This window comes from Fusarium oxysporum, chromosome VI (assembly GCF_013085055.1).
Source record: "Fusarium oxysporum Fo47 chromosome VI, complete sequence".
Classification (NCBI taxonomy): Eukaryota; Fungi; Ascomycota; class Sordariomycetes; order Hypocreales; family Nectriaceae; genus Fusarium; species Fusarium oxysporum.
The window spans coordinates 775,006-799,626 of NC_072845.1; the positions used below are offsets into that span (position 1 = coordinate 775,006).

At 47.8% G+C, this 24,621-nt stretch overlaps 5 protein-coding genes across 5 annotated transcripts; 3 read left to right on the forward strand and 2 right to left on the reverse strand.

Annotated features, from left to right (window-relative positions):
- Nucleotides 1–585: 585 nt before the first annotated feature.
- On the forward strand, nucleotides 586–1,805 carry FOBCDRAFT_261619 (uncharacterized protein; the record flags this gene model as incomplete). Its single annotated transcript, XM_031187279.3, has 3 exons — nucleotides 586–629; nucleotides 677–1,552; nucleotides 1,599–1,805. The coding sequence occupies 3 exons, from the start codon at nucleotides 586–588 to the stop codon at nucleotides 1,714–1,716; spliced, it is 1,038 nt and encodes a 345-aa protein (XP_031038414.2). The 3' UTR covers nucleotides 1,717–1,805.
- A 9,566-nt stretch (nucleotides 1,806–11,371) lies between these two features.
- Nucleotides 11,372–13,277, reverse strand: FOBCDRAFT_39531 (uncharacterized protein). Its single transcript, XM_031187271.3, has 2 exons — nucleotides 12,955–13,277; nucleotides 11,372–12,614 (listed from the first exon to the last, which is right to left on the reverse strand). The coding sequence occupies exons 1-2, from the start codon at nucleotides 13,000–13,002 to the stop codon at nucleotides 11,700–11,702; spliced, it is 963 nt and encodes a 320-aa protein (XP_031038406.1). The 5' UTR covers nucleotides 13,003–13,277; the 3' UTR covers nucleotides 11,372–11,699.
- Nucleotides 13,278–20,987: 7,710 nt separating this feature from the next.
- FOBCDRAFT_320284 (uncharacterized protein) lies at nucleotides 20,988–21,607 on the forward strand (the record flags this gene model as incomplete). The annotated part of the gene is made up of 2 exons (XM_059612047.1): nucleotides 20,988–21,454; nucleotides 21,508–21,607. Exons 1-2 carry the CDS (start codon nucleotides 21,135–21,137, stop codon nucleotides 21,605–21,607), a joined length of 420 nt encoding a protein of 139 aa, XP_059467332.1. The 5' UTR covers nucleotides 20,988–21,134.
- A 321-nt stretch (nucleotides 21,608–21,928) lies between these two features.
- FOBCDRAFT_202679 (uncharacterized protein) lies at nucleotides 21,929–22,306 on the forward strand (the record flags this gene model as incomplete). The annotated part of the gene is made up of 1 exon (XM_059609041.1): nucleotides 21,929–22,306. One exon carries the CDS (start codon nucleotides 21,929–21,931, stop codon nucleotides 22,304–22,306), a length of 378 nt encoding a protein of 125 aa, XP_059467333.1.
- Nucleotides 22,307–22,554: 248 nt separating this feature from the next.
- FOBCDRAFT_225116 (WD40-repeat-containing domain protein) lies at nucleotides 22,555–24,621 on the reverse strand. The gene is made up of 4 exons (XM_031187264.3): nucleotides 23,991–24,621; nucleotides 23,904–23,943; nucleotides 23,762–23,857; nucleotides 22,555–23,714 (listed from the first exon to the last, which is right to left on the reverse strand). Exons 1-4 carry the CDS (start codon nucleotides 24,139–24,141, stop codon nucleotides 22,943–22,945), a joined length of 1,059 nt encoding a protein of 352 aa, XP_031038399.2. The 5' UTR covers nucleotides 24,142–24,621; the 3' UTR covers nucleotides 22,555–22,942.

Consider the following 24,621-nt stretch of genomic DNA (forward strand, 5'->3'; position numbering starts at 1 on the left):
CATTGGCCTGACAGGCGTCATCGCCTACACCAGGCTCTATATGTCTTGCAAAGGGAACTCGATGCCTGCACCAAAGAACCATGAGACTTGGCATTGTTATCGGCATCAGGTTCCTACTGCAAACTACTGTACTTATGTACAATTCATTAATGACAATAAATTTGTGTTGGGTTGTTAGACATATTGGGGAGACTCAAAATACAACTGGGCTGGTTTCTGGGGCCTTATGTCATGAGTCTTTGCCGAGCAGAGATCAACCAACCGATATCGTCAGCCAATCAATCCACATATCTTACTCCTCTATGACGTTCTCAAACTAAGGGTATGTCAAATCTGCATGCCATGGTTTATATCCGCTTTGAAGGTCAAGTGTTGCTAAGTCCGGGCCCTTAACCCCGAAGTCGTCTCCATGCAACCACCGATTTCTCCTTTGGGCAACTCCCTATACTCCTTCTGAATATGCTTCTTGTGATGCAAAGCCTTTGGCCAAAGTATAAAACAGCCATTATCTCAGAGAGTAATGAATGATACTTGATGATATTTACAAGTTCAACCTCTACTGTCAGCCTGGCAACCACGAACATTATGGAAACCCCAAGAATTCTCATTACCGGTGCAACCGGTTATGTGTAAATCTTCCCTCTCATCCCTCAAAACAATTTACTTACAACTTCAGTGGCGGCAGCGTATTGACAACGGTCCTCTCAAACCCCTTCCTCGCAAAACTCCCCATAACAGCCCTCATCCGCACTCAATCCCAAGCCTCGACTCTCTCCTCCCTTCCAGTAACACCGCTTCTCTTCGCAAACCTCGATGACACAGCCTTTCTCACCGAAGTAGCTTCAACACACGATGTCGTCATCCACGCAGCAAACGGTTATCACATCCCTTCCGCCCAAGCCTTCATCCGCGGTCTCGCGCAACGGAAGCGCCAAACAGGGCGTGAAGTACACTACATTCACAACTCGGGAACTTCAAACTTTGGCGACAGACGTGTTTCGAAAACGTACACTGAGAAAAGGGTGTTTTCGGATAAAGATAATGTTTATGCCTATGAGAAGATGAGAGAGGGGATTGAGCCTTATCATCAACGAACTGCTGACGTGACGGTTTTCGAACTAGGTGAGGAGTTGGATGTTAAGACGTATATCATCTGCTCGCCTTTGATCTATGGTAGGGGAACGGGCTTGTTTAACAAGTCGTCGATTCAGATTCCGACGATGGTTAGGGCTGCTCTTGAGAGGGGGCGAGCGATGTATGCTGGTGATGGGTTGGGGGTCTGGGATCATACACATGTTGAGGACATTGCAGCGCTTTACGCCCTCATTCTAGCAAAGGTTGTCAAGCAGGAAGATGTACCCTTTGGAAAGGAGGGTTTCTTCTTTGAGAACCATGGGAAACAGTCTTGGCTTGACATAGCGAACGAGATTGCAAGAGTTGGCCATCAACGAGGCAAACTTGCCGCTGAACCGGAGAGTGTTGGGTTGAAGGAGGTTAGCAAAGCTTGGTTCGATGGCGATGAACACCTTACGGAACTTGGATTGTGTTCGAGGTAAGTTGTGATGCTGTGGTTGATGAGTGTCACTGATGGGTTGTAGGTCTGAGACGAGGGGGGATCGGAGTCGCGAGTTTGGATGGGAGCCGGTGAAGGATGACTCGAAATGGATTGAGACTGTAGCTGAGGAATTCGAGGTTGCTCTTGAAGTTATGGCGTGAATTTGGGGATGGTTGGGGTAGGTTGGTGTTTTTGTGATATTTGCGATGTTTCGAGGCCATGGGTACAGGTTATGTCAGTTGGACTTGGTATAGGTTACTCAACTTGTACTTGGTGCAAGTTAGTTGACTTCTACTGAGTACAGTTTTCCCATCTGCTCGACAGATAGAACCAGAATTGACGCTTCTCGATGGTCCAAGTCCTTGATCTAGGCATATTGAAAGGCTTGTATCGCCTGCCAACCCGGTTCATTCAGAATTCGCCCGTTACACCAATGTAGACAAAGATTAAAACAAAGGTCGAGGTTGAAATAAACAGTCGCCAGCCCGCTTCGTGTACGCAGCCCGATACCAATACCATCATTGCCATCTTCTGAGAGGCAGAGACTTGCTTTCAGTCTTGACTTTCCGTTGATGCCTTTTAAAAACTGGAAGAGCTGACGGTAACAGAACCGGGTTTAATAGAGGTGATGTCAATACGAAATGTGTTAAGCGCGAAGCACTAACAGCCTCTGGCATAGATCGTCGTCGGTCGAGAGTTAGACCATAGATGTCGCAGATTTAATAATGTGCTCAAGCGATCAGTTATAAACCTCCCGCTGACGTTGAAGGCAGTCGATATGCTTCTCAATTACTAACCACGTTTCTTCCTTTTGCTCCTCCTCCATCCACTGGTCAACGTACTTAAACAAGAAGGCTCGTTTGTCTCAACTTTTACTTCCAACAGCGACGCTACCTGATAAACGAGCCAGTCGACGTGCATTCCGATGAACATTGGAGTCTGCGTCGAGTCCATAGGCGCTGTTCTCAAAAGACTCAGAACTTACCAAGTCTAGCACCTGAGTACTGCAGATACCAAGAAGGTTTCTCTGATATCAAGGATGGCAAAATAGCAAATGGGGATTGAGGTGGTTACTTTACAAAATGCTGAAAGTCTTGTGTGATGTAGCCGGCATAGAATAACAAACTAACTTTCCACATATACACCAATGTTCCTTTCCTCCTATCCTCCAATTCACCTATCCACCAATTCTACCCTTTTTTTTTTGAGTTAGGTCATGTTTTATCTCTTGATTTACTATGCACTTATTGTAAAAGTCCATTGCTAACTTGGTGCTGGTGATCAGATCCACGGGTAAGTAGAACATTTAACATCTTTGCAAGCCTCCGCTTTAACTATGTCATGTCCGATAGCCATCCGTCTAAACCAACCTTTTCTTAGCACTTTGATTCAAAAGCACATACCTCTCGAGATAAAGGGGCATGGGAATATACTCCTTTACTCTGATTTCACAATTTCCTATACTACTATCCTCCTTGACTCTTATAATCTTATCCTACTATACTATTTACTATACTAATACTTAATCAAAACTGGAAAAGGCTAAAGATGGAAAATACAAAAAAGATATTATGCGGCATAATACTATTCCCCAGTAGTAGTTACAGTCATACTGCTTCGAGCTCGGCCTCGAGATTGAGTGTAAGACAGATGGCGGTATTATTCTTATTTCTTTCAATGCGAAGCTCATGAAGGTGGGAAATTCCGCGCATATCCTGAAGAGCTGCATAGTCGCCAAACGGCCCAACATCAGGGTATGTTTAGGTTTCATTTTGAGTTGGATCCCTAGTAGGCACATCCTTTCGTTTTTCTGTCTGGTTGGAGAGATTCTTGTGAGAGCCCATTCCCAATGGGAGATTTATGCATAGTGGACTTGTCTGACTTCTCAAGCTAGGGAAATGGTGAAGAATTTCAGGACGGCGAGTTCGACTTCGACGAGGATATTGTCCGCGACGGCAACAATAGAATAGCCAGTCGAACGATAAAGGCTATATCGAGATGTCAGACTCAGACACAGAGGAGCCGCCGCAAAAGGCGAATGTCTGTTCCAGCGCTCGCCAGCTATTTGCACTGGCAACTCCGAGCACTCTTTACTTTTACATTAACGAGAAACTGGCAAAGCGGCTGTGATCAGGCCAACCGAGGAATCAAAAAGCCTCCCGGTCTCAACACCTTCATATCAGGTAAGACCACTCTGTCACCCCTTCTCACCGGACCTTTTCTAGCCATGACCGCCGAAGTCGAGCCTTAAGACACCTACAACAGCATTGGCAAGTACGCGCAGAATGCTATCTTACGTCTGGATAACTTCGAAACCCACGATCACGAATCGCCGGGAGATGGAGACGTCGAGTTCCAAGATTCAGAAGATGCGGACAGAAGCGCAACCATGATGTGCAGAACTTCAGCTAAAGGACGATGAAAAAGAAATGATATTCCAGGACCAATAGCGATAGCTCGATCAAAAGGGTTGAGAGATAGATGAGAGTGAAGGAAAGGTGAGAATTGATCTTACGATACAAAAAGTCGTGTCTACTTGGCACGTTAGGTCCACAACATCGTGATGGAAATGGAGACCGCGATCACTGCGAAGCGATCTGTGATCAACATAAAGTAGTCGCGGATCATTTTGAACGATCAGTCGGTATCATAGAGAGCATATTCTCGACCATTAACCCAGAGGAGGGACGACCTGATAGGTGATTGCTTAAGGATCAAGATGAAGAAATGATGGAAGCTACCGCAGGTGCTGAGACTCCCAACTGAGGTTGAGTGAAAGCATTCGAAGATGGGACTAGGGTTTCAGGGCTCAACCAAATCCATGGCCGTTGGGTGCATGGTAATCAATTCCGGCCGGAACGGTTTGGCACGGAGTACGGGAGCTATCAGAGAAGTGGCTGGACAAGATCCTGTTTGTAATCGAGAGAGATGTCAAAATTGTCAGCAGTGGCGAGCAGCAGGAGAAGGAATCTACCGCGTTATTGGCGGCTTTCTTTGATGCCTATACGCAGGTTAAGCTAAGTGACGGCACTAAGAAACCCGTCGCCAGACGTCCTGGAGCAATTCTACTACAGCTGGAAGTAGTTCGATAACTTCATGATATTTCGACTTGGCAAAGAGACTGTCAGCCTGGTTGTCAAGTTTGTTTATCGTTATGTGTTCTTGCACAACAGGGCTGAGTGTGCGGACATGAAGCGATACGTTTACGGTTTCTGTGGGACCAAGAGATAGCAGACGGTTTTGGAGACAATCTCGAAGAAAGTAAAGGGCATAGCTGTGCCATTCCTTTCAAGGCATCCCAAATCGGCGGTGCCTGTTCTTCGGTCCTCCGGGACCGTTAGTGTTCTAGAAACAAACATATTTCCAACGTACGCCGGGATCATATCTTCTGATTGCCGTTAGTAACCGTGGCAGGGCCAAACTTGTGTAAATGAATTGCGGGTTGAGGAGCAGATCCTAGGTGTTACAGCGACCGAGGAGAAGCCCTTGTGCGGTGTAATATAGTGCTCTTGAGCCCTCTACTTCTTCTTTCGGGATGGTTTAGCTCAAGCTTGTCATAACCTGAACTCCTCTTTAAGCGAAGCACCTACCACCTATTGTAACTGGATGAGTGAGTTACCCTCGCAGTCAACTGGCCGGTTGGCCCCAGGCAGCAGATGCATGCATTCATTTGCTGGCTAAGAAACCGAATCGAGATCTCATGGCTTCGCTCCAAGCAGAAGAGAGCCCTGCCCCTCGCTAACCGCTATATAAGTTCAGCAAGCTTCTAGAAGCCGCCCGCGGGGTTGCATCGAACCAATTTCGGGGATTCTACATTGCAGTCCTCCTTGTGAAACCTGCCCACACTAGTACGGAGCACATCGTAGACAGCGCATCCTTCACTTCTTTGCTAGTCAAAGCTAGAACTTTACATTGCCGCCGGCAGGTTTAGCACCACGGAGGGTTATCGCCTTCCCAGGCTCATACCATATCAATTCAACCATGCCGCTGAATTCAGGGTGAAGATTTAGCTGCTGCGCAGTCAGGGAGCGTCGATAATAACACCAGCAAACACAGCACCTCCACAGCTGTAGAGGCTCTGCCAGCCAACATCAATATTATCGAGATCGACAGCGACGATGAAGCGTACCCTTCAAAAGTGATGAGCCCGAAATCCCGTTGACGCCGGAAACTAGTCATGAGAATGTCCAAGTTGGACGGCAAAGGAAGATGAACCTGGGAAGAGCTCCTAGACTATAAACCTATTGAAAAAGTCCAGCAAGCGTCGCGAGAATGCCCGAGAGAATGACACCAAGGGACCATTCAGCAATATTGAAGATCAAAGAATATGTGCATGACCTGCTGGGTGTACGCGTTATAGTGGACTTCACACCTCACCTTGAGGGTATTAACATCCTGGTCAAGAAGACCTTCAGATAAGAAGCCGAATTTGTTTAATTCTAATCGTGAGGTTTAGCATATTTAGACTCCATGGTTCGACGCATATCAATGTTAGAATCACCGCATGTCAATCAAACCTGGGACTCATGAAAATCATGAGCCATAGCAATGCTTCGTTTGAGCTTCGGATCACATATCTCTATGAGTGACTCTATAAAAATTGGCCCAGCCCTTTTGTATATAGGCGCGCCGGGACATATCTCTAAAAAGAATGAGAGGGCCATCGACATAGCTCACGCCCTGTCTTTGTGTTATTACTTGTGTCTTCTTTACTTCCAAGGAGAGCTTCAGGACCCGACTAATCGACGCCATGAAGTAGAGAGCTTGGTCCCTTGCGGACGATAATGAGCAAGGGAACCCAAGCCAGTTGATAGAATGGTGTATTAACCTCGAAGGACATCGTTTGGGCCCAGATGAAGAATGCTGTCGAGTAGGTGAACCAAATCGAGGCCAGTCTAGTCCACTAATCCTATATCCAGAAAGGCTCTCTGGGATACAAACGAGTCTCACCCATCCCTTTCCGAGGTTCCAACAGCCTGCTTTGACAACAAGGAAGTTCAGGAGAGTCCCAGATGTTATGATGGCCCTAGGATTAGCCTCATCAAAGGGATTGAATGTAGAGTCCGGGAACACCAAAACTACAAAGACTATACTTTGGTCCTCAACCTCTATGCTGCAGGGACCGGCGAATCGGTTCTTGTTCTCACTATTGCGCCCTGGTGCGAAGAGCGAGATACGTTGGCGGAAGTGAGGATCCACATCGAATTGGAATGGCTCGGCTTTTCACCACCATTGCCAACCAGCTTGACTGACCATCATACCACTGGTGGCGATCGCGACAGTGATGGTGATGATGACGACGGTGACGAATGTCAAGCAGATGAAGAACACTTCATCAATGTCTTGCCATCGGTCGCTTGTCTTGAAATGGCACTTTCCATTAAAGCATTCAGCTCTCTTTTTTGTATCCCCCGAAATCCCATCAAGCATTGACTAGACAACTTTCCTTCAGTTATTTACATGCCAAGAAGCGATAACCAGTCCATCTACATCATTCACACATCCTTCAGAGATTATCTACTCAGTAGAAACGGATGTGGAGGAAGTCGGTTTAGACAATACTTCTTTGGGAGCCATTCCATGATGGCAGAGGAATGTATGAGTCGTTGAGTCGAACGAACAATCCATGTGTTCCACTGAGTCTCATGGAAAACATCGGCATGCCTCAGAACTTTGGGTTATGAGGGCGTAGCCTATCCCCTGCAAAAGTAAGTAAGGCGTGATCTCAGATACGTGTGTCATTGTTGGCTACACCATTGGCTGGAAACCCAGGGGTTCGGCAATGAAGCTTTCAAGAAGATGGGGTTGCTTTTGCTAGATCACATTATTTCGTGGATCGAGTTGATCGTGGTCACTCAGACACAATAGAAGACGATCACGGCCATTGGCGAACTTATCTTCAAAATGAAGGCACGTTTGAAGCTGGAACAGTCAGATCCCAGACTTCCATATCTATTGGATAGGAATATAAAGATCGGTCAGTCAGCCTCCTTTAAAGGGCGCTCATTGACGCGCGACTGTTTCTCCTTGGGCAGCAAGAAACAGTCGGCCAGTACGTACACTTTGCAGACTTACCTCTCAGCCTTGGTATTATGGTCATCTAATAGCCTTGTCAAAGATTCTTTTACCGCTCAAAGTCCGGTCATATGTACAAGAATAGAGACCCGGTTGTGTGGGTTTCTCAATCTTCACGCGTGTTTCGCAAACCGCCTACGACATCTGAAACTCAAATACTCGCAGTCCCAGCACAATAACAAGTGCTAGTAGCAAGGCCGTACAAGTTTGGACTAGCGTTATGAAACCTCGAAGACTGTATTTGCGAAAAGCCTTTCTAGTCAAAAGACCTTCGGCTGGTATCGCTTTCTACGAAGATGGCAAAAGACTCATCTCGGTTGATCTCACTACGTATATTTTAGTGTGACATGCGGCAACCACCACAACAGGACATTACCATGGATAAACTTGACTTAAGTGAGAATCAACATATTCAATTGAGATCCTTCAACTAGGTACCGCTCATTTAATCTCATTATATTCATTATTGTGGAAGCTGGCCCTCGGGGGCAATAAAACTTCTGAAGTTAAAGCAGAGTGTCAAAATTGACTGGTCTAAAGGTCTACTAAGATATATTAAACTTAACTAAGTATTTCCGTCCCTTAGGATAAAGGTCCTAAGTTTTCTTGCCTCCCCTAGGCTGGACTGCTCTGTCATTCAGCCTGACAGACGCGCCGATGAGCTTGGCCTGCGAACCTGTAACCCGGCGATGTTACCAGCAATAACGTCGTTCTGGTACAAATAGAAACAGATAATAAATTTTCAGAACGGAAAGACTGATATTATGGTATTAAACTTTATATTTTCTGCGATCTGCTGTTTTGTGTTTTTTGCATTGAACAGCTTCGTCGCGAACACGGTAGATGATTGCAGATGCTCGACTGTAGCTCAGCGATATTGACAAACACAATGTCTTTATGAAACTATAAAGCGCAGGTACCAGGAACCTGCTACCTTTAGATTGATGTGCCGGTACTAATGTGTGTTGTTTCTAGGATACATCGCCCTGCAATAACGTCCTCCAGGTCAAGCTATTATCGACTGCTGACTTGTAGCTCGACGATAATGGCGCCTCTAATGCCTTTCTGATTCGAACAAAGACCTTTTCTGGAATAGTAGACTCTACTAATTGAGTTCGTACTCTTGTTTTCTACACTTTCTGCCATTTGTGATTTTGCGATATTTCCGTCTGACCGAGGAACTAACAACTGTCGCCAATTCCTCACTAGTAACTCAACAATTATGGCCGCAAAAGCATCTTTATGCTTCAAATAAATCTGTTTCTGGGAATTATGGACCCCAAGTGTTGAAATGGTATTGTTATATCTTATTATTTCTCTGATTTGTAGCTTTGCGACAGGTCCTTTGGGTCTTGAGCATGGACAGCAGACTACCCGCTTGTAACTTGGCGATACTGGCAGCCACAGGACTTATATGGTTAAAGCAGAGGGAGCCACCGAGGCGGAAGACTTAAAAGATAGAGAAAACTGTATTATTTCCTACGATTCTGCTGATTTGTGACTTTGCGACATGTCCTTCTGTTGGTTTGGGCAATCAACCGGCAAAGCGGACAACAGGGTAGGCAGTCACAGAATGTGTATTTGCAACTCGACGAAATCGAAAGCAATAATACGTATATAGATTAAATAACAGTATTTACCGAAATTTGAGACTCGAGGCAATCTGTGGGTACCGTTTTGCGTTGCTATTTCGGAGATTTGTGATTTTGTGATAATGGCCTTTTGTGTCTTGGGCGGACGCAGCGGTTGCAGGCTGGACTGTAACTCGACGATAGCTCCCGCAACAAGCTATTTCTGACCTTCAAAATACAGTCGCTGGGAGACAAGTCTTTAAATATTCAGATGATTACAGTAGACTTTATATTATTAACGAATTGCGGCTTTGCGACGGTACTCTTGTGGCTAGGTACGATGTGCTGCATCGCGATTGAGCGGACCCGACATGATTTCATGCCACGACACCAGCTGCCACTTTAGAAGGAACATCGGCATGAGCCTGTATGAACATATCTTCAAAAAGAAAAAAAGAAAAAAAAAGACTCTCAAAAGCTCTCCTTCGCCCAGGCGTGGTTTAAAACTTCAAGGCATATGTTTCTCGCTCAGCGTGAGAAGATGCCATGTCTTTGTAACGAGTGACGTGAGCGAACGTCGTGCCTCAGCAACGACTAACAACTGAGCAACAGAATGAGCGCCAATATTAGTATTCAGCTATTATGTTGGTATTGAATCTTTACTTTCCATTACCTCTCCTACTCATTCCTAGCTCAATCTTCCTGTCGCTACCAACGCCTCTTAGTTGGGTCTCTAACCTGGTCTGTCCCAAGGGGAGGTAAGAAGACTTAGACCTTTATTATAAGTAGCACAAAGACTTAGGTAAGTTCAGTATACCTTAGTGTAGATTTAATAGATCTAAGGTTAGTTTTCTCTTTTTTCCTTCTTAGTTTTTGGCACCTTTGTTCAAAGCCAGAGGTTTTCATGCTCCCTATAGCGTCAGACACCGTTTTTCCCTACCCTCGATGTAGCGCGGCCAATGCAAAGAGACAAAAGGCCAGTGCAAGCTGAAAACAGAAACCCGGAGTTGTGCTTTGGGAGCAAACGTCTTGAAAGAGTCTTAGGGAGCCTACAAAGCAATTTGTTCCCATCGTCGTCATGCAGAGCGGCAATTCTCAAGAGTAAGGGCGCCAACTCTCAAATCCTGCGTGGGCACTGGCGCTCACACTACGTGTCAGAAGCATGATACTCCATGTTTTGCCCTGCTTATGCACTTTGATCCGATGGAGCTCTGAGCTGAAAGTATTGGTACCCTGATGGTTGACAGAAGCAAAGCTCCGCCCTCGAGATGGTTCCGCCTTAGTATGTCCATTTAACGTAAACGAGTAATAGGCGCTTTGATTTCATTGCTCATAGACCGTACTTCTCATTATTATTCTCACTATTGAGATTATTGTAATATAACACTATTGGTCGACTGAGACAGGCTTAATATAGAAGCAAGTGCATGCATTGTCCCTCGGTGCAGGTTAGTCCACTTCCATTTGATACATTCGAAGCAATTCACTCTGAATGAATCTCAATGCAACTTCAAACGGTATGGACATATTTTAGTCGAGACATTTCAGTATAATAGCCTCGAAACTAACGTATATACTATCGGGATTGATCACAATTTTCCAGTGACAGTCCCAACTTGACTCTCAGCTCCTTGGCCCTTCATCATGACAACTCTTAACTCAGTCAACTTCAGTTTAGCAGGTAATACCTCTCATAACTGAGCCATTCAAGTATATTAGACTTACGACTTACATACCTGTAGTCAGTATCTCCCTCGCCCGTCATTGACTCCATCATAGCTTCACCCCAGCCCTCATCATGACTACTACCATCTCCGCTCCAACACTCTCAGTTCCCAACCCAACACGCTTCTTGACCATCCCATAACATACCACCTCATTCTACCTCATCCCTCTCAACAATATCCACCGCTACTCTTCTCACCATCATCACCCGTTTCCAATCCTCATCAGACACCAAACCATCTGAGCCACCGACCCATAGTGGTCTGATGCCCATCACACCACGTCGGTTTCTCGCTCTCCATCTACCGATGCCACGCCTGATATGCACGTGTTCATCTCACATGCACCCTGTCCCTTGTTAAGTCCCTGCATAGACCCACGAGGCCAGTAAGCGAAGATGAGGCTCAAACACGTGTGAAGTGTTGACTAACTTGCACCATCGTGAGTCCAAGTTAAGCAGAGGCGGAAGTCGCAAAGTAGGCAAAGTGTCACTGAGAGAATGAGATTGAAGAGGACATTAGATGTATTGGAGATTGTTTATACTATCCAGGAACCATTCCTGTATTTTATGTAGAAGCCCATATGATGACAGAATGTCCGCTCAATGCGCCAAAATAACACAATGCCGTCCCAACCTATCTCTTGAACGCCAGAAGTAAACGCCTGATATCATGATTCATCACACAAGCTCGAAGCATTGCGTTTCTAGTTGTGCCGATCCAAATAATAATATCGCAACAAAGCAAAAGCACACAAATCTATCTCTTCTCTTTCTATGCCCAGACTCCTGCTGGGGGTCCCTGATCTCGCGACATGACGATCATCTCGAATCCCTCAACGCGATTCCGTAGCTGACTGTTCTCCCGGGCGAGGCTCTTGTTCTTCTTCTCGAGATGCGCGATGTACTCGGTCGCTTTGCTGAGGATGGTCGCCTTATTGAGCTTGTGTGCTGGTGCGAGTCCGCCGAGATCCTCGTCGGCGTCCTCGTCCATGTTCTCGGTGCAGGGCTGCTCGAGACGGTGGACCATGACGCGGAGAGCGGGGACGGAATCGCGAAGGGCGGCGATCTTGTCGTTGAGGTTGGTGCGGTATCGCTTCTCGATCATATTATGGGCTGTCTTCTTGGGAGGAGAGCAGTGGCGACGCGTCGCGGGTGGAGGAGAGGTAGATGAGCGGGAGGAAGAGCTTCCGGAGCCGGAGGACTTGCGCTTGCGGGAGGGATATCGACCGTTGGCATCCTTGGAGTTGATGCTGCTGAGGGAGGAGGACATCTGAGATGGGTTGGAGGCAGAGTGCATCATGTTGGACTGAAGATGAGGAGGTTGAGAGGAGATGGAGGGGATGGGAGTTTGGAAGAGAGGCTGAGTGTCGATGTCATTCAGACCTACTCTGCCGAAGGGGACGGCATCGGGGATGGTGCCGGAGAGGTCGTGTGGGTTGATGGCGGGGCTGAGCTCCATGCTGTTCCTTGATGGGATGGTGGAGAGGTTGATGCCTTCAAAGGGCTCTTGCTTGGGGAGGGCGTCGAGATCAGGTGATAGCGTAGCCTTGTCGTCCCAGTTGACCCAGTCGTTTGAGACGGGGAGCTGATATGGGTTGTTGAAGACGGGCGAGAGTGGTGAGTCGGGAGAATGGGCCGAATCACCGCTGAAGTCTGCAGGGTCGTAGAAGGATGTAGGAACAAGGTGCTGAAGATGTCAATGTTAGACGTGATCAAGACAATGAGCTTGTATGAGATGGTAGAGTAGAGAGTAAATGGTGTGAGTTGTGGTGAGAGAGTCTTGATATAGAGATGAGATTGATAGATGGGACTTTTAGATGTTGACGGTTGAGTAACTCGAATTGGGCAGAGTGGGCTGAGATAAGGTGAGGTGAGGTGAGGGGGGGGGATGAGGGAGGGGAAACATGTGCCATATAAACAGTGCAAATGCCCCAGACGTCAAAAAAACCACACGACAAGGGTTCTTTGGGGCCAGGGTTATGTAAGGTTCGTTGTGCTGTAGGGTAAAAAGGACCGACAAAACATACCTGTTTGTTCTGGGGATGATCAAAGTAGTCGAATGATATGTCGGCCATTGTGAGGTTTTGCAGAGTCGATGGTTGACTGATGGTGGTGCTTGAAAGGCTGAGGTGGTGATATTGTATCTTTATGCTCGGGGCGTGTGGATATGTTAAGGGGGTGCCAGATGGTGAGACGAGATTACTGCTGTAGATGGAGAGGTCGTGGTGTGCAGGTGGTGAGAGGACTGTGATGTTATTCAGATATCGATGCTGTGCTTCCAGAAACCGAAAATGGTCAGACGGGGCAAGCGATATATAGACAACCTAGAACAAAATAAAATAAATAAGAGGAGCGCTGTTCAAGTTGCTAGCAAGAGCGACAGCGCCCGACGAGTCTGTTCCGCGTCATACGACCCGTAGGTCGAGCGGCGGGGGCTGCCGAGCTTGGCGGGGGGTAGCACTAAGGATGCTGCCAGGGGGTGGTAGCTAAGCTAAGGATAACTGAGCCGGGAAGGGGGACAAACGGGCACGGAAGACAGCACATGGGCCATGGGATGGGATTCAGAGGATGGGCAAGTTGATTGACCACTTTTGATACCATCATGGGTCGTTTTTCATTTCTCTCTCGCTCGTTTTTCGGGGGGTCCTCGCACTCCGTCTTCCGTCTGAAGCTCACTCTCTCACCAGGGATTGTTCACCTCGGTGACCCCCTGTAATTGGGAATGGGATTCTCACAAGTACATCTCTCATCGAGATCTCAATAGCCCTGTTTTATTCTGAGTCAAGTCAAACGCTCAAGCTCAGCGGCTACTGACAGATGCTGCACGCACGCACGCACATGCGCAAACGAATTGTTATTCCCAGCGGCTGAATTGCTCCCCGGTCCGTTTTTGATCGATGGTGTCGGCGCGCTCTAGAATTCAATGGTTGTCACCAAAGTCAACGAGTGCCCTGTGCGAGGATGCAAGCGAGGCTGTTGAAGATTTCCGCTGTGCCAATTACCTGCATTTTCTCTACCCACGTATTGACATTTATGTTGACACGTCGTGGTATATGCTTCTGGGTTTAATGCAATTGAGAAGCTGTCAGAATTCCTTACCCGATGCGCATCGGAATTTCCAGAAGGTCCAGAACAGCACTGATCCCTGTTCAGACCTGTCAGACTGTCCGTGCCGCCCAATCATGACTCGCGAGTCAATCATTTCTGGCTCGCCGTTTGCAAAAGAAGCTGCCCGTTGATCCCGTAGCGAAATGTCAAAGCTGTCTCTAACCGACGTTGTTATCATCATTCAAGACATTGTCGTTTGAGGCGTTGGGTTTGTGCCGAGACACGCATTTTTTTTATTCCAACGGTGAATGTAACACATCAATTGATATGCGGGCTAACACTCAGGCACTGCGCTACGCGGCCATTTCTTAAGCATATCCATCGAAAAGATTCAATAATTCGTGAGACGTATCCACCATCAGCCTCAGCCCAGTAAAACTCAAGGCTAGAATTAAAAATAAAAATAAAACAGCACTAAACGTTTCCCGTCTCTCTCTTTCTTCAGAAGCAAATCCGCATTCACCGAAGCGAACAAAACTCGCTCCTCGCCTATCGATCCAGACGCCCCCCACGTCCAAAGAGCTCCCCCGGCACTGTTCCGCGCAGCGTGGCGAGGTCAATCACCGTTGGACATTTCGTGGATTCAAAAAAAAAAAAAAAAAAAAAAAAAAAAAAAAAACATCCCGAGGCCTAGAAGGTCAACCAAACGTTCTAAATGTTTTGGCGAACACCGAAGATGGAGTCGTTGTGAGACAATTGTCGGGAAATAATTGTAACATGCAGATTTAAAACATGCTGATATGATCAATTGATGGTCGAGACCGGTCGGGTGTCAGGGATTGTGCTATCGTCGCGTAGATGAAGCGGATACATTTAAAAGCTAAATGCATCCAGGAACGAGAATTGGATGCAAAATGTGAGGGTATACAGACAGACACATGTTTTCGTGTTCCCACTCTGTTTGAATGCCGTGCATGCAACCCAAAACCCCCATGTCGACGTCTGTTCTCAATCAACCTCCATCTTATCTCTGCTGTCTATACCCGCGATCTCATTTCATCCACCAAGCAATCTTGACTCTCTCCCGAAACTTCACCTTGACCCGTATGTTGATCCGTATAATTACCTCAATGAATCTCTGAATATACACAAAATCGTCACAGCTCCTCGGATCAATTACGTCGCAATGGGTCGATGATTCACCACTAAAGCAGCCTCCCGTCCGCTGTCCCGGGAACAAAGCAAGTTCAAACGCTGCACATCATTAAAAACCCCCCCATCGTTGAGATTTCACCCGTGGTGGTGGAATAACCGGGATTGCAATGAAAAGTGGCCTGATTTTGCTAACAGCCCATTTTGGACTGACCTGCCCACCCAACGCGTGAGCGGAGGGGGCCGGAACGGAAGGCACGTGTTAGGCTAGATGTACTCCCCCACTAAGTTTTCCGTGCGAGGGGACCTGGGCTGCATCGCGGGAAATACTCGTCGAAACGTGCCTCTCGTCGTCCGTTTGATGGTGTGTTTTACGGTATCACGAGAACGGTGTTTCGGGAATCGCCATTTAAACGCGGGCCTCGTCGTACCTTTTTTATTATCGGCGCGTTCTGAGATTCACCGGGTCTTCACCATAGAGTTACAGAAGCGGGAGAGGAACACCGAGAGGGGTGAGGAGAGCTTGCGGCGTCTTTTGCGGCATCTCGCGGCGCGGCTAGTGGCATCTTTAGAGAGGGAGGGCTGAAACACGGTGACGTTGAAGGTATTTGGGCAGCAGGGACTTGTCATCACGATGGGTAAGTGACGGGCAATTGCAGATGTTCATTCTGATATGATCCTCTTCAATATCGTATTTCGTTCTCGTTTTTCTTGTTTTCCTTGTTTTTTTTTTATCTTGGTGAAGGATCGATATGACGTTGAAGTGTCAATCCGTTGATCATCCCCACAGAAATTGGGATGCCATCAATCAGCCCTGTCCTAGCGTGTCAAGCTATCAATCAGCCTTCGGATCCGCACTTTTCACGAGGCATAGCATCTTGACTCAATCTCATTCCTTTGCCCGTGCTTTTCTAAATCAGCCACAAATTTTAATTCACGGGCTCGCGCAGCTGAATCAGTCACAGTTACATTGAGTTTAGAGGGAGGAATTCCGTGTTGGTTCTGGCTTTTTTTGGTTTTTGTTTTTTGTGACATGGCGCGGCGTAAAACGTCCCTGCAGCGGGCCGCGTCGGCTAACCATTTCCATAAACCAGTGTGTCAATGGAATGCTACCCTCTCTCTCTCTCTCTCTCTCTCTGCAAATTGACTCTCACTGCAAAATACATGACATTGTCACGGCAAAGGCTCTCTTTTCTTTTTACGGTAGTTGCTTCACAAGCTCTGGCATTTCATCTCAACCCGTCCCTCTCATCTACGTAGTATCTGGTCTTTGTCGTTTGACTGGAGCAATCTAAAGTCAATCTCCTCTGTCACATTTCTTGGTTCGATTGCGGCAGCGTCCGGTGTCCGTGCTTCGTAAATCGCAACACGATCATCTCGACTCTTTCCATTTCCTCATCTAGTCCTTGTCATTTCCCCTCAATCGTTCGAGGGGGAGGTGATGTCACCCAAGCCTTTTTCTTCCTTGTACGGCCTGAAGCTATTTCGTCTCTTCTCGAGACTCAATTGAAGCTGGGTACACACAATGGAACCCTGCATAAGCTCATGCTTGAGTTGGTGCTCGCTCGGCCGGGCGGGGGAAGCTCTGTCCTCTTCTCTCTCGTCTCGTCTCCACATGAGCTAAGCTACCCAAGCTTTGATCCCCAATTCACGAGGGTGTCGTTTTCGTTTTTTGTCAAACGTTGTTCCGCTGTGGCGTTCATGTGCTGTAACTCAAGACATTCCTTCTCCTTTTTCTTGTGTGTCTCTAATTGAGTGAATGCTACGCTGAGACAAAAACGTTGGTGTTGGCGTTGGCCGTTTGTCTTGAGGCCTCTGCCACTTTAGCTTCCCCCTCAATTCGTGTTCGACCCCGGATGGTAGATGTGACACCAACAGCGAGAAAACATGATGTCTCATAAATTCGTGCACGAACAAACGAACGAACACTTCCCCATGTAATTTAATCAGCCACCCTATTCCTTTTTTCGTTTGCGACAAAAGGTCTTTTCTGATCACATCCTCTTTCGTTGCCATCTTTTCCTTGCTTTACGTGCATCGACATCATACGCCAATGCATCCTTCACTGCGTAACGCAGTTTAATCCCCCCCCTCTTCATTTAGCCAAGACAACACTGCAGGATCTCCCTCTCTCTGTTGTTTGCCGAATCTCACCTCGCCCTGTAACATCCCGCACCGCCCACTGATCGACACTCTTCCTTTCTGCTCTGGGCTATACGGTGCCTTCAGCTCGCCAATCTAGCAATGAGTTGAGATCCACTTGATTCGTAGCCAAGATTCAGAGAGGAGAACTTATCCTGGTCGTAGCCCGTTCCAGACGCAAACGTCAAAGATGCCTAAGCCATGTGTAAGAAATTTTTGCTGTGCGGTCTTGACACCGTGGACCGGACAACTCGGAGCCGCGATTTTTAATCTTTGGATCTGGGACACACCGGTGAAGTTAATTGGCACGAGGCATAATCTCATTGAACAATTGTGAGATTGATATGAGTTTGATCCACTGTCTAACGGATCCGGTGACATTAAGGTCGAGTTGAAGATCTTGGCGCTTTTTCCACATGGCATCGCGCGCTAAGTTTTTGACAGAGTGGAGGTGGCTGGCTATTATTATCCCGTGCATGCGCGAAACTCGTGCTCTTGCTGGTTGAGAACTGCGATGCCGGAAGAGGCGGGGGGTTTTGATGCGGTGGTTCTTTTTTAGCGGTCTCAGGTTGAAAGAATTGAAATCTACTATGTAAGCGGAAGTGCTGCTGTACTTCGTGTTGGTCGTTAGTCGTTGGTGATTGAGCTTGAGGTCCGGCTCCGTGTCGGCCGACGAGGGGGTCGAGACGCCGTGATGTCGGATCGTGAGTCAGGAATTGAGATTTGATGAGAGGCAGTGAAACAGAAATTGAATCTCAATTAATCGTCTTTTCACTTTCGGCGGATTTGACGCCGCGTGGATGAGTTGGAGTGAGATGAAGTGAGGCGAGCATCTGAGGGCTGGTTCAATTGCGACCACGCTGCTCGTCGTTCAACACGAGGACATTATCGCAGAGCCGCATATCGCGGATGCAGCCGAGCAAAGTCGAGCGTTCAAGAGAAATAATTAAAGGCTAAGAGGTCTAAGTTCTTCATCATCATTTGTCTAGCATAGCAGTTGACATCGTAATGAAGTGTCAGTGACGCGCGCGACAGCGTTGTCGTGACTGGACACGCAGGAAGACAATGTCGCAGAAACACATATCGCAATTACAACCCAGGTTAGCTTAGGCCTCGAGAGATTCAATTGAGATTCATTCATGTGAGCTTTGACGATGTTTTGTCCATGATGCCAGTCAATGTCATGAAATGAGATGCTGGCGAGTTGGTTCAATCGCGACAAGACACGAGGACATTGTCGTAGAGCCGCACGTCGCGGATGCGACCAAGTAAGAAGCTTGAGAGAGCTAAGTGAGTATAACTTCACGTGGGCCCATGAAGATGGTTGGTCCGAATTGGCAGTCATTGTCGTGAAATGCAGCGTTGCCAACTGCGACAGCACGAGTCGCTCGCTGCTTGATGTCCATAGGAAGGAAGATAGAGAGATAAACTATACATAAACCAATTGATAGTGCCAAGTAGAAGGGGTTATGACTTTCTGGAGAGAGGCTTGGCGACCGGAATGTCCTGTTGTGATGTTGCGGCTCATCGTCTCGCTGCGTGTTTGTCAATTGACCATCGAAGCATCACCCGCGACGAACAAATGGGCTCAATTGACTTCGCTTTTGTGATAGCCTGTGTCGCTCAGTCTACTATATCGTGACTAGTATAACTCTAGCAATATTTATTGTTCTGTTGCCATGAGTTGTCGCCTTCTCCCAATCGAGGTCCGTGACAACATTCTCGACGAGACTGGCCAAGACGGCCGTCATCGCGCTGAACGGGCACAAACAGGAACATAATGAGATAAACTACTCACTTACTTACTATTGAATCAGTTTGGATGTGCGAAGACTCACTATAATGAGTTCTTTCAATTGCACATCTTGTGATGTCGTTGTGTACACAATCGTCAATCGACCATCGAAGCAGCATGTCTTCCCATGACGAACAAAAGCTCTACTAACCCAGACTTAGTAATATTATGTATCTCACGGCTTAATAGAGTATGTCTGAGGGATCGTGACTCATCTATATTGTTATTCTACCCTTTCCGCGCTGAGTTCCACGATCCATTCTCAGTGACGTTATGGAACTGGCCGAAGACTGCCATTACCGCGCCCAACGACCCCAACATCAAATCAATTTGAGATTAAATGCTCATTTAATGATTAGGGGATCAATTTTGTGTATGTTAAAACTCATTGACGTGAGTACAGTCCATTGGGCACCATGTTTTGTTGTCGTCGCTCGTCGTTCTGTACGCAATCCTTAATCGTGACCAGCAAGGCACCATATCGAATAATAGCGAATGAAGGCTCTATTGCTTGACTGCTACAATTTAAAGTATCGCTCGACCGATTGGAGTATGTTTCGAGGTAATACAGATCATATCAATTGCCAGGGATTGCTATGTTCACCTCGCTGATGTCGCGAGACTGATCAAGACTCTCAGTCACCGTGTCTCAAGGCTCCAACATCAAATATGTTGAGATTAACTTCCCTGCCACCGATTAATGGATACCTCTTATGTGTATTAGTGCTCATTGAAATCAGATTAGTCAATTGAAACGTCTGTTGTGGTGTCTCGGCTCGTCGTCAGGTGCGCAATCGTCGGTTGTCGACCATCACCGCCGAGACACATTGCTTATACGAACGACAGCTTATTGACTTAGCTTTTTTACTAGACTGTATCAACTTGATCATTATAGCATCTGTAGGGAAGCTGAACTCGTCCTAAATGTTCTGTGGTAGCAAGCTGAGGTCCGCGACAACATTCTCACTGATGCTGCGAGATTGGTCAACACTGCCGTCCCAAACATCAAATATAATGAGATCAACTGTCACGTACTCATTTGAGGGCTCTTTTTAGTATCTCTAAGGCTAAAGAAGTGAAATCAGCCCAATTGGGGCGCTTATTGTGGTGTCCTCGCTCGCCGTTCTACTACATAATCGTCAATCGCCAGCCTTCATCGTCGAGACACCATATCACACATGAAAAACGAAAGCTCTTTTGACTTGGTACTCACCACATCCTATATCTCCCGGCCCATTAGGTCTTGTCTAAAGAACTGCGACTCATCTCCGATGTTCTGTTGCAGCAAGCTGAGGTCCGCCGTAAGACTCTCCCTGATACTGTGAGAGTCCAAGACTGCCATCCTCGACATCAAAGATATGGAGACAAACTGTTCGGCGTGCAATCTCAGGATCTCTTTTATATCTATTGAGGCTCGCTAGAGTGAATCGGTTTTAAGAAATGCCTTGTTGTGATGTCGCTGCTCTCGTTCCGCTGGTCAGTCGCCAATCATCACCATCGAGCCACTCCATTGCTGGCGGCCAACGAATGCTCTTTAGACCTGAATTTCGCAATATCCTATATCACTCGGCTTACTAGAGTATGTCCAAGCAAGCGCGATTTGTTTCCATTGTTCTGTTGCGAGAAAACTGAGGTCATGGAACAGCCGCCCTAGCGCAGCGATGTTCAATTGAACAGCCCTCAACCACCATTGTCATCAAAAGCTCATCTAACATTCTCTCGGAGGTTCCAATTGGTTTTCTGACTCTTGTTGCACTAATAATAGAGCTCTCTAGCCTGCCAATTCCTCTGCGGCGGTTGCCACTGCTCACACACAAGCCGCTCGGATCAGCGAACTGATCGGGAACAATGGCCAAGGACGCTGATTCACTCTCAATACCAGCAATAAATACACAACACTTGCCATTCAATTACTATGCAATCGCTACTTTCTCTCATCAACTCTATTCCGCCTCCTGGGCTTCTGTTTGTGCCCCGAGCATACTGCGACGAGTGCCTTGATTGCCAAACCAGCACCACCATCAACATCAACAACTTCCAGTAACTCGGTAACAAGACACCATCGCAATCATGATTACTCTCGCCTCTCCCTCCGAAGCCAGCCGCAAGGCCACCAAGCAAGCCTCCCGCGTGATGTCCAGCCTCAAAAACACCCTCTGGTCAACCTTCTCCAAGACCCCCAAGCAGCATCTCAAGGAGCAGATGCCCAAGTACCAACTCTGTAGCAACCCCAGCATCACTATTACAGATGCAGAGACCGGTGAAGAGTGGGATTTCGTTGATCATGATGAACTCGATGGTGATCTCGCGAACAGCGACGACAATCGCACTTCGAGCGAGGAACTCGAGATGAATGCGCGCGAACAGGAGGATCTCCTGTATTCGCGACGGTGGATGAATTAGGCTGCCAGCTTGGCGACTGTGCTGCCACTGCGATTTCCAGTTGCGCAGGGAGAGAGAGATATGCTGGCTGTTCGACGAAACTCGCCAGTGCCAGTAGAACAAGAGATCTCGCGACGAAGCAGCCATCGCCTCGAGATTGAGCGTATATATTCTCGATGTCTCTGGCCAAATCCAACTCTCATTTCTTTCCTTCAGTCATCCTCGACCTCACTTCCACCCGGACTCCTTGAGATCAGCAACCATCAACACCAACCTGCCAACACCAACTACACACCCAACTTTGGACGCCTTATACGACAACCTTCTACGCTATCCCCAGGACTCCCCGGCTACAGATATCACCAAACACTAACCTGCACATCTCAACTTGGACGCAACAGCCTTCTTCACTGTCCTAGGACTCTTCGGCCACGACAACACCAAACACACCAACACACCAACACACCGACTCAACCGCCATCATGGGAATGCAGATGCCGTCTGACCCATCCTTCAAGTGGCCCGCGGAGTGCACAAAGCCCAGCATGTTCTCCATGCTGGTCAAGAAGGTGACCACCCTGATCAAGGGCCCCTCCGACGAAGAAAAGGACCGTGACCTGAAGGAGAGCACAGTCATCCACCTTGAGGACGCCACCGAGCCTTGGGAACTCATCCCCACCATCAAGGACGACCCATGGACTGTCGTTGTGAAGTCGCGCAGCATGCTCGGAGAGTTCAAGGACGGCAACGGAGACCGCCAGTCGCACTATGAACGTGCTTACCAGCACGAATTCGACCGTCAGGTTGTGGTGGCCGACCGCCTTGCTCTGCGTGAGGCCAAGATGCGTACCGCGAAGTAGATGTGTCCCTCGTAAGCTGCAGAAGTAAAAATTGTACACAATTTGTGAATGAGCTTTTTCTCTTGGTGAGGTCTTTTGGGCAATGCTAAGTATGCGTCCCCTGAATTGGGATCTTGGTCGTAGAATAGAGACTGACTAACTGTGGCTAGGTAGACTGGATGAACTTTCTATAGATAGAGAGTAGATAGCCTACTTGGACGATAGGACTAGAGTGAGGTGAAATGATGGCATTGAGATTGACTGGACGGACTGGATACCTAGTCGGCTGATAGTACACTATTGTATTAAAGCGTCTGTAGATAGGTATTTAATCTGTTGCCCTCATCATCGGCCTCTGAGGCCATCTCCACTAAACTGTGTCGTGTCTAACATAGAAAACTTCTCAATCTCCCTCCAAAATGCGTATATCAACTGTCAACAAGCTCCCCATTAAACAGCTAATCACCAGTGATGGTTGAACAGGTAGCCAAGAGGACTGCCTGTTCGGTGTGAGTGCTCGCTGCTCTCAGTTCTGAATGAGCGTCCGAGACTCGCGCGACTGGCCATGTCACGCTTACTACCCTTTGTAGTAGACGAGAACTCGGACTTAGCATCAGCCTCCGAATTGTCCGTGGATGTAGAGATCAGTCTGCGTTCCTATTCTGCAACTTTCTCTCCGCCTCCGCGCCAGAGCCCGTAGAAGCCCTCACAATTCTTCCAAAGCTTGATGGTACCATCCTCCGATCCTGTGGCATACATCTTGCCATCAGGCGAGAATGCAATTGACCAGATAGGTCCGTGATGTCCTTTGTGTACATCGAGTTCCTTTCCATCGTCGTATCGGATAACCTTGGCCCACGTGCCGGGCTCCTCACCGACAACTAGCTTACGACCCTTGAGGTCGAGCGCAACACTAGCGATAGTGTAGCTCAGAGGAAAGCGCTTGAGCTCGTCCATAGCATTGCGGCCACCCCAAAAGTACGCCGTCTTTCCAGCAGCAACAGCGAGAACTGGCAATCCGCCGCCAATGTCGGTAGGGGAAGCATACTGGGGATCCAGTGACACCATCTCGCAAGACTTGATGTCTCCATCAAGAACTTCGTGTCGGATGCAGGCCCGGCTAGGCAGGTCGAGCCATCGGATTGTCTTGTCGGATGCGGTCACAACGATGTTAGGGTCCTGGGTCCAGCAAATGAACTTGATCGAACCAGTATGAACACCTTCGCCGATCTCGAAGCCAGCGGAGGCGGGGATTGTAGCAGGGGACCCAGTAGAAGACAGCTCCGAGAGATCAAAGATGCGCAGCTTCTTCTCGAAACCACCGGTCGCGATAAGATCCGAGTTGTCGGGAGGGTAGGCAATGGCACGGACAATGTGATCGTGTTGCAGCGTATAGAGCAACTCGCCGGAGTAAGTGTCCCAAATTTTGCTATGCAAATGTCAGCGGAGCTGGGTTTTGTGACGGAGAATACTCACGCTGTGAAATCGGCCGATGCAGTCGCTGCGCTGCAAGTATCAGGGCTCAGTCTAGCTTGCCAAACAGCACCCTTGTGACCGATAAAAGTGCCAATCCTATGCAAGTCAGAGGAGCTACTAGATCCAGTTGACAGTGACCTACCAGTCGCCGGTCATACCGTTTCGAAGCATAGGGTTGCCATCTATATCATGTCAATATGCGCTCTGTTGAGACAAGACATTGACGCACCTTTGCAGGCCGAGATCAGAAAGAAGCTGTCGGTCTTCTTCTCAATTTCCTTCTCATTTTCCTTCTCAAAGGCAGAGAAGGCGATATGAGGAACAGGTCGAGAATGACCGTGGCAGGTCAGAGGATGGTATTGTCGAGGTTCGGAAGCCATTGCGACAGAATAGAGAAGCGAAGACGAGCGGGGAATCGGTTCGTTGATGGGAATCTAGCCAATTGCGGCCAGCTGTAGTATTCGATGTCGGTCTAGAGAGTAGCGAGATACCCGATATTAATCGAGGATGTCAAAATTGGGAAATGAGAGAGGCCGTAACAGTCGTATGCGTCGTTAAGAGTGATTTAAATCGTGACTCGTGGCAGAGCTTGTCGCGTGTCGTCGCAGAAGTGTGGAGCGTCTTTCTCGAGCAAATGACAATGACGAGCCCAAAACTTGAAGGAAAGAGATGGAGAATCGGAACGTTAAGGTCGTGATTGTATCAGGTCGTGTCGTGAGGTCAAGAAGCGTGAATATTGCCCCCAAAGCGAACCCCCTTGAGAAGAGAAAGGAGAGGAGAGAGAGAGAGGAAAGGAGGGCGGTGATGAATTTGCCAAATATTTGCGAAGACGGGAGGACGAAACAGGTTGGACAGGGAAG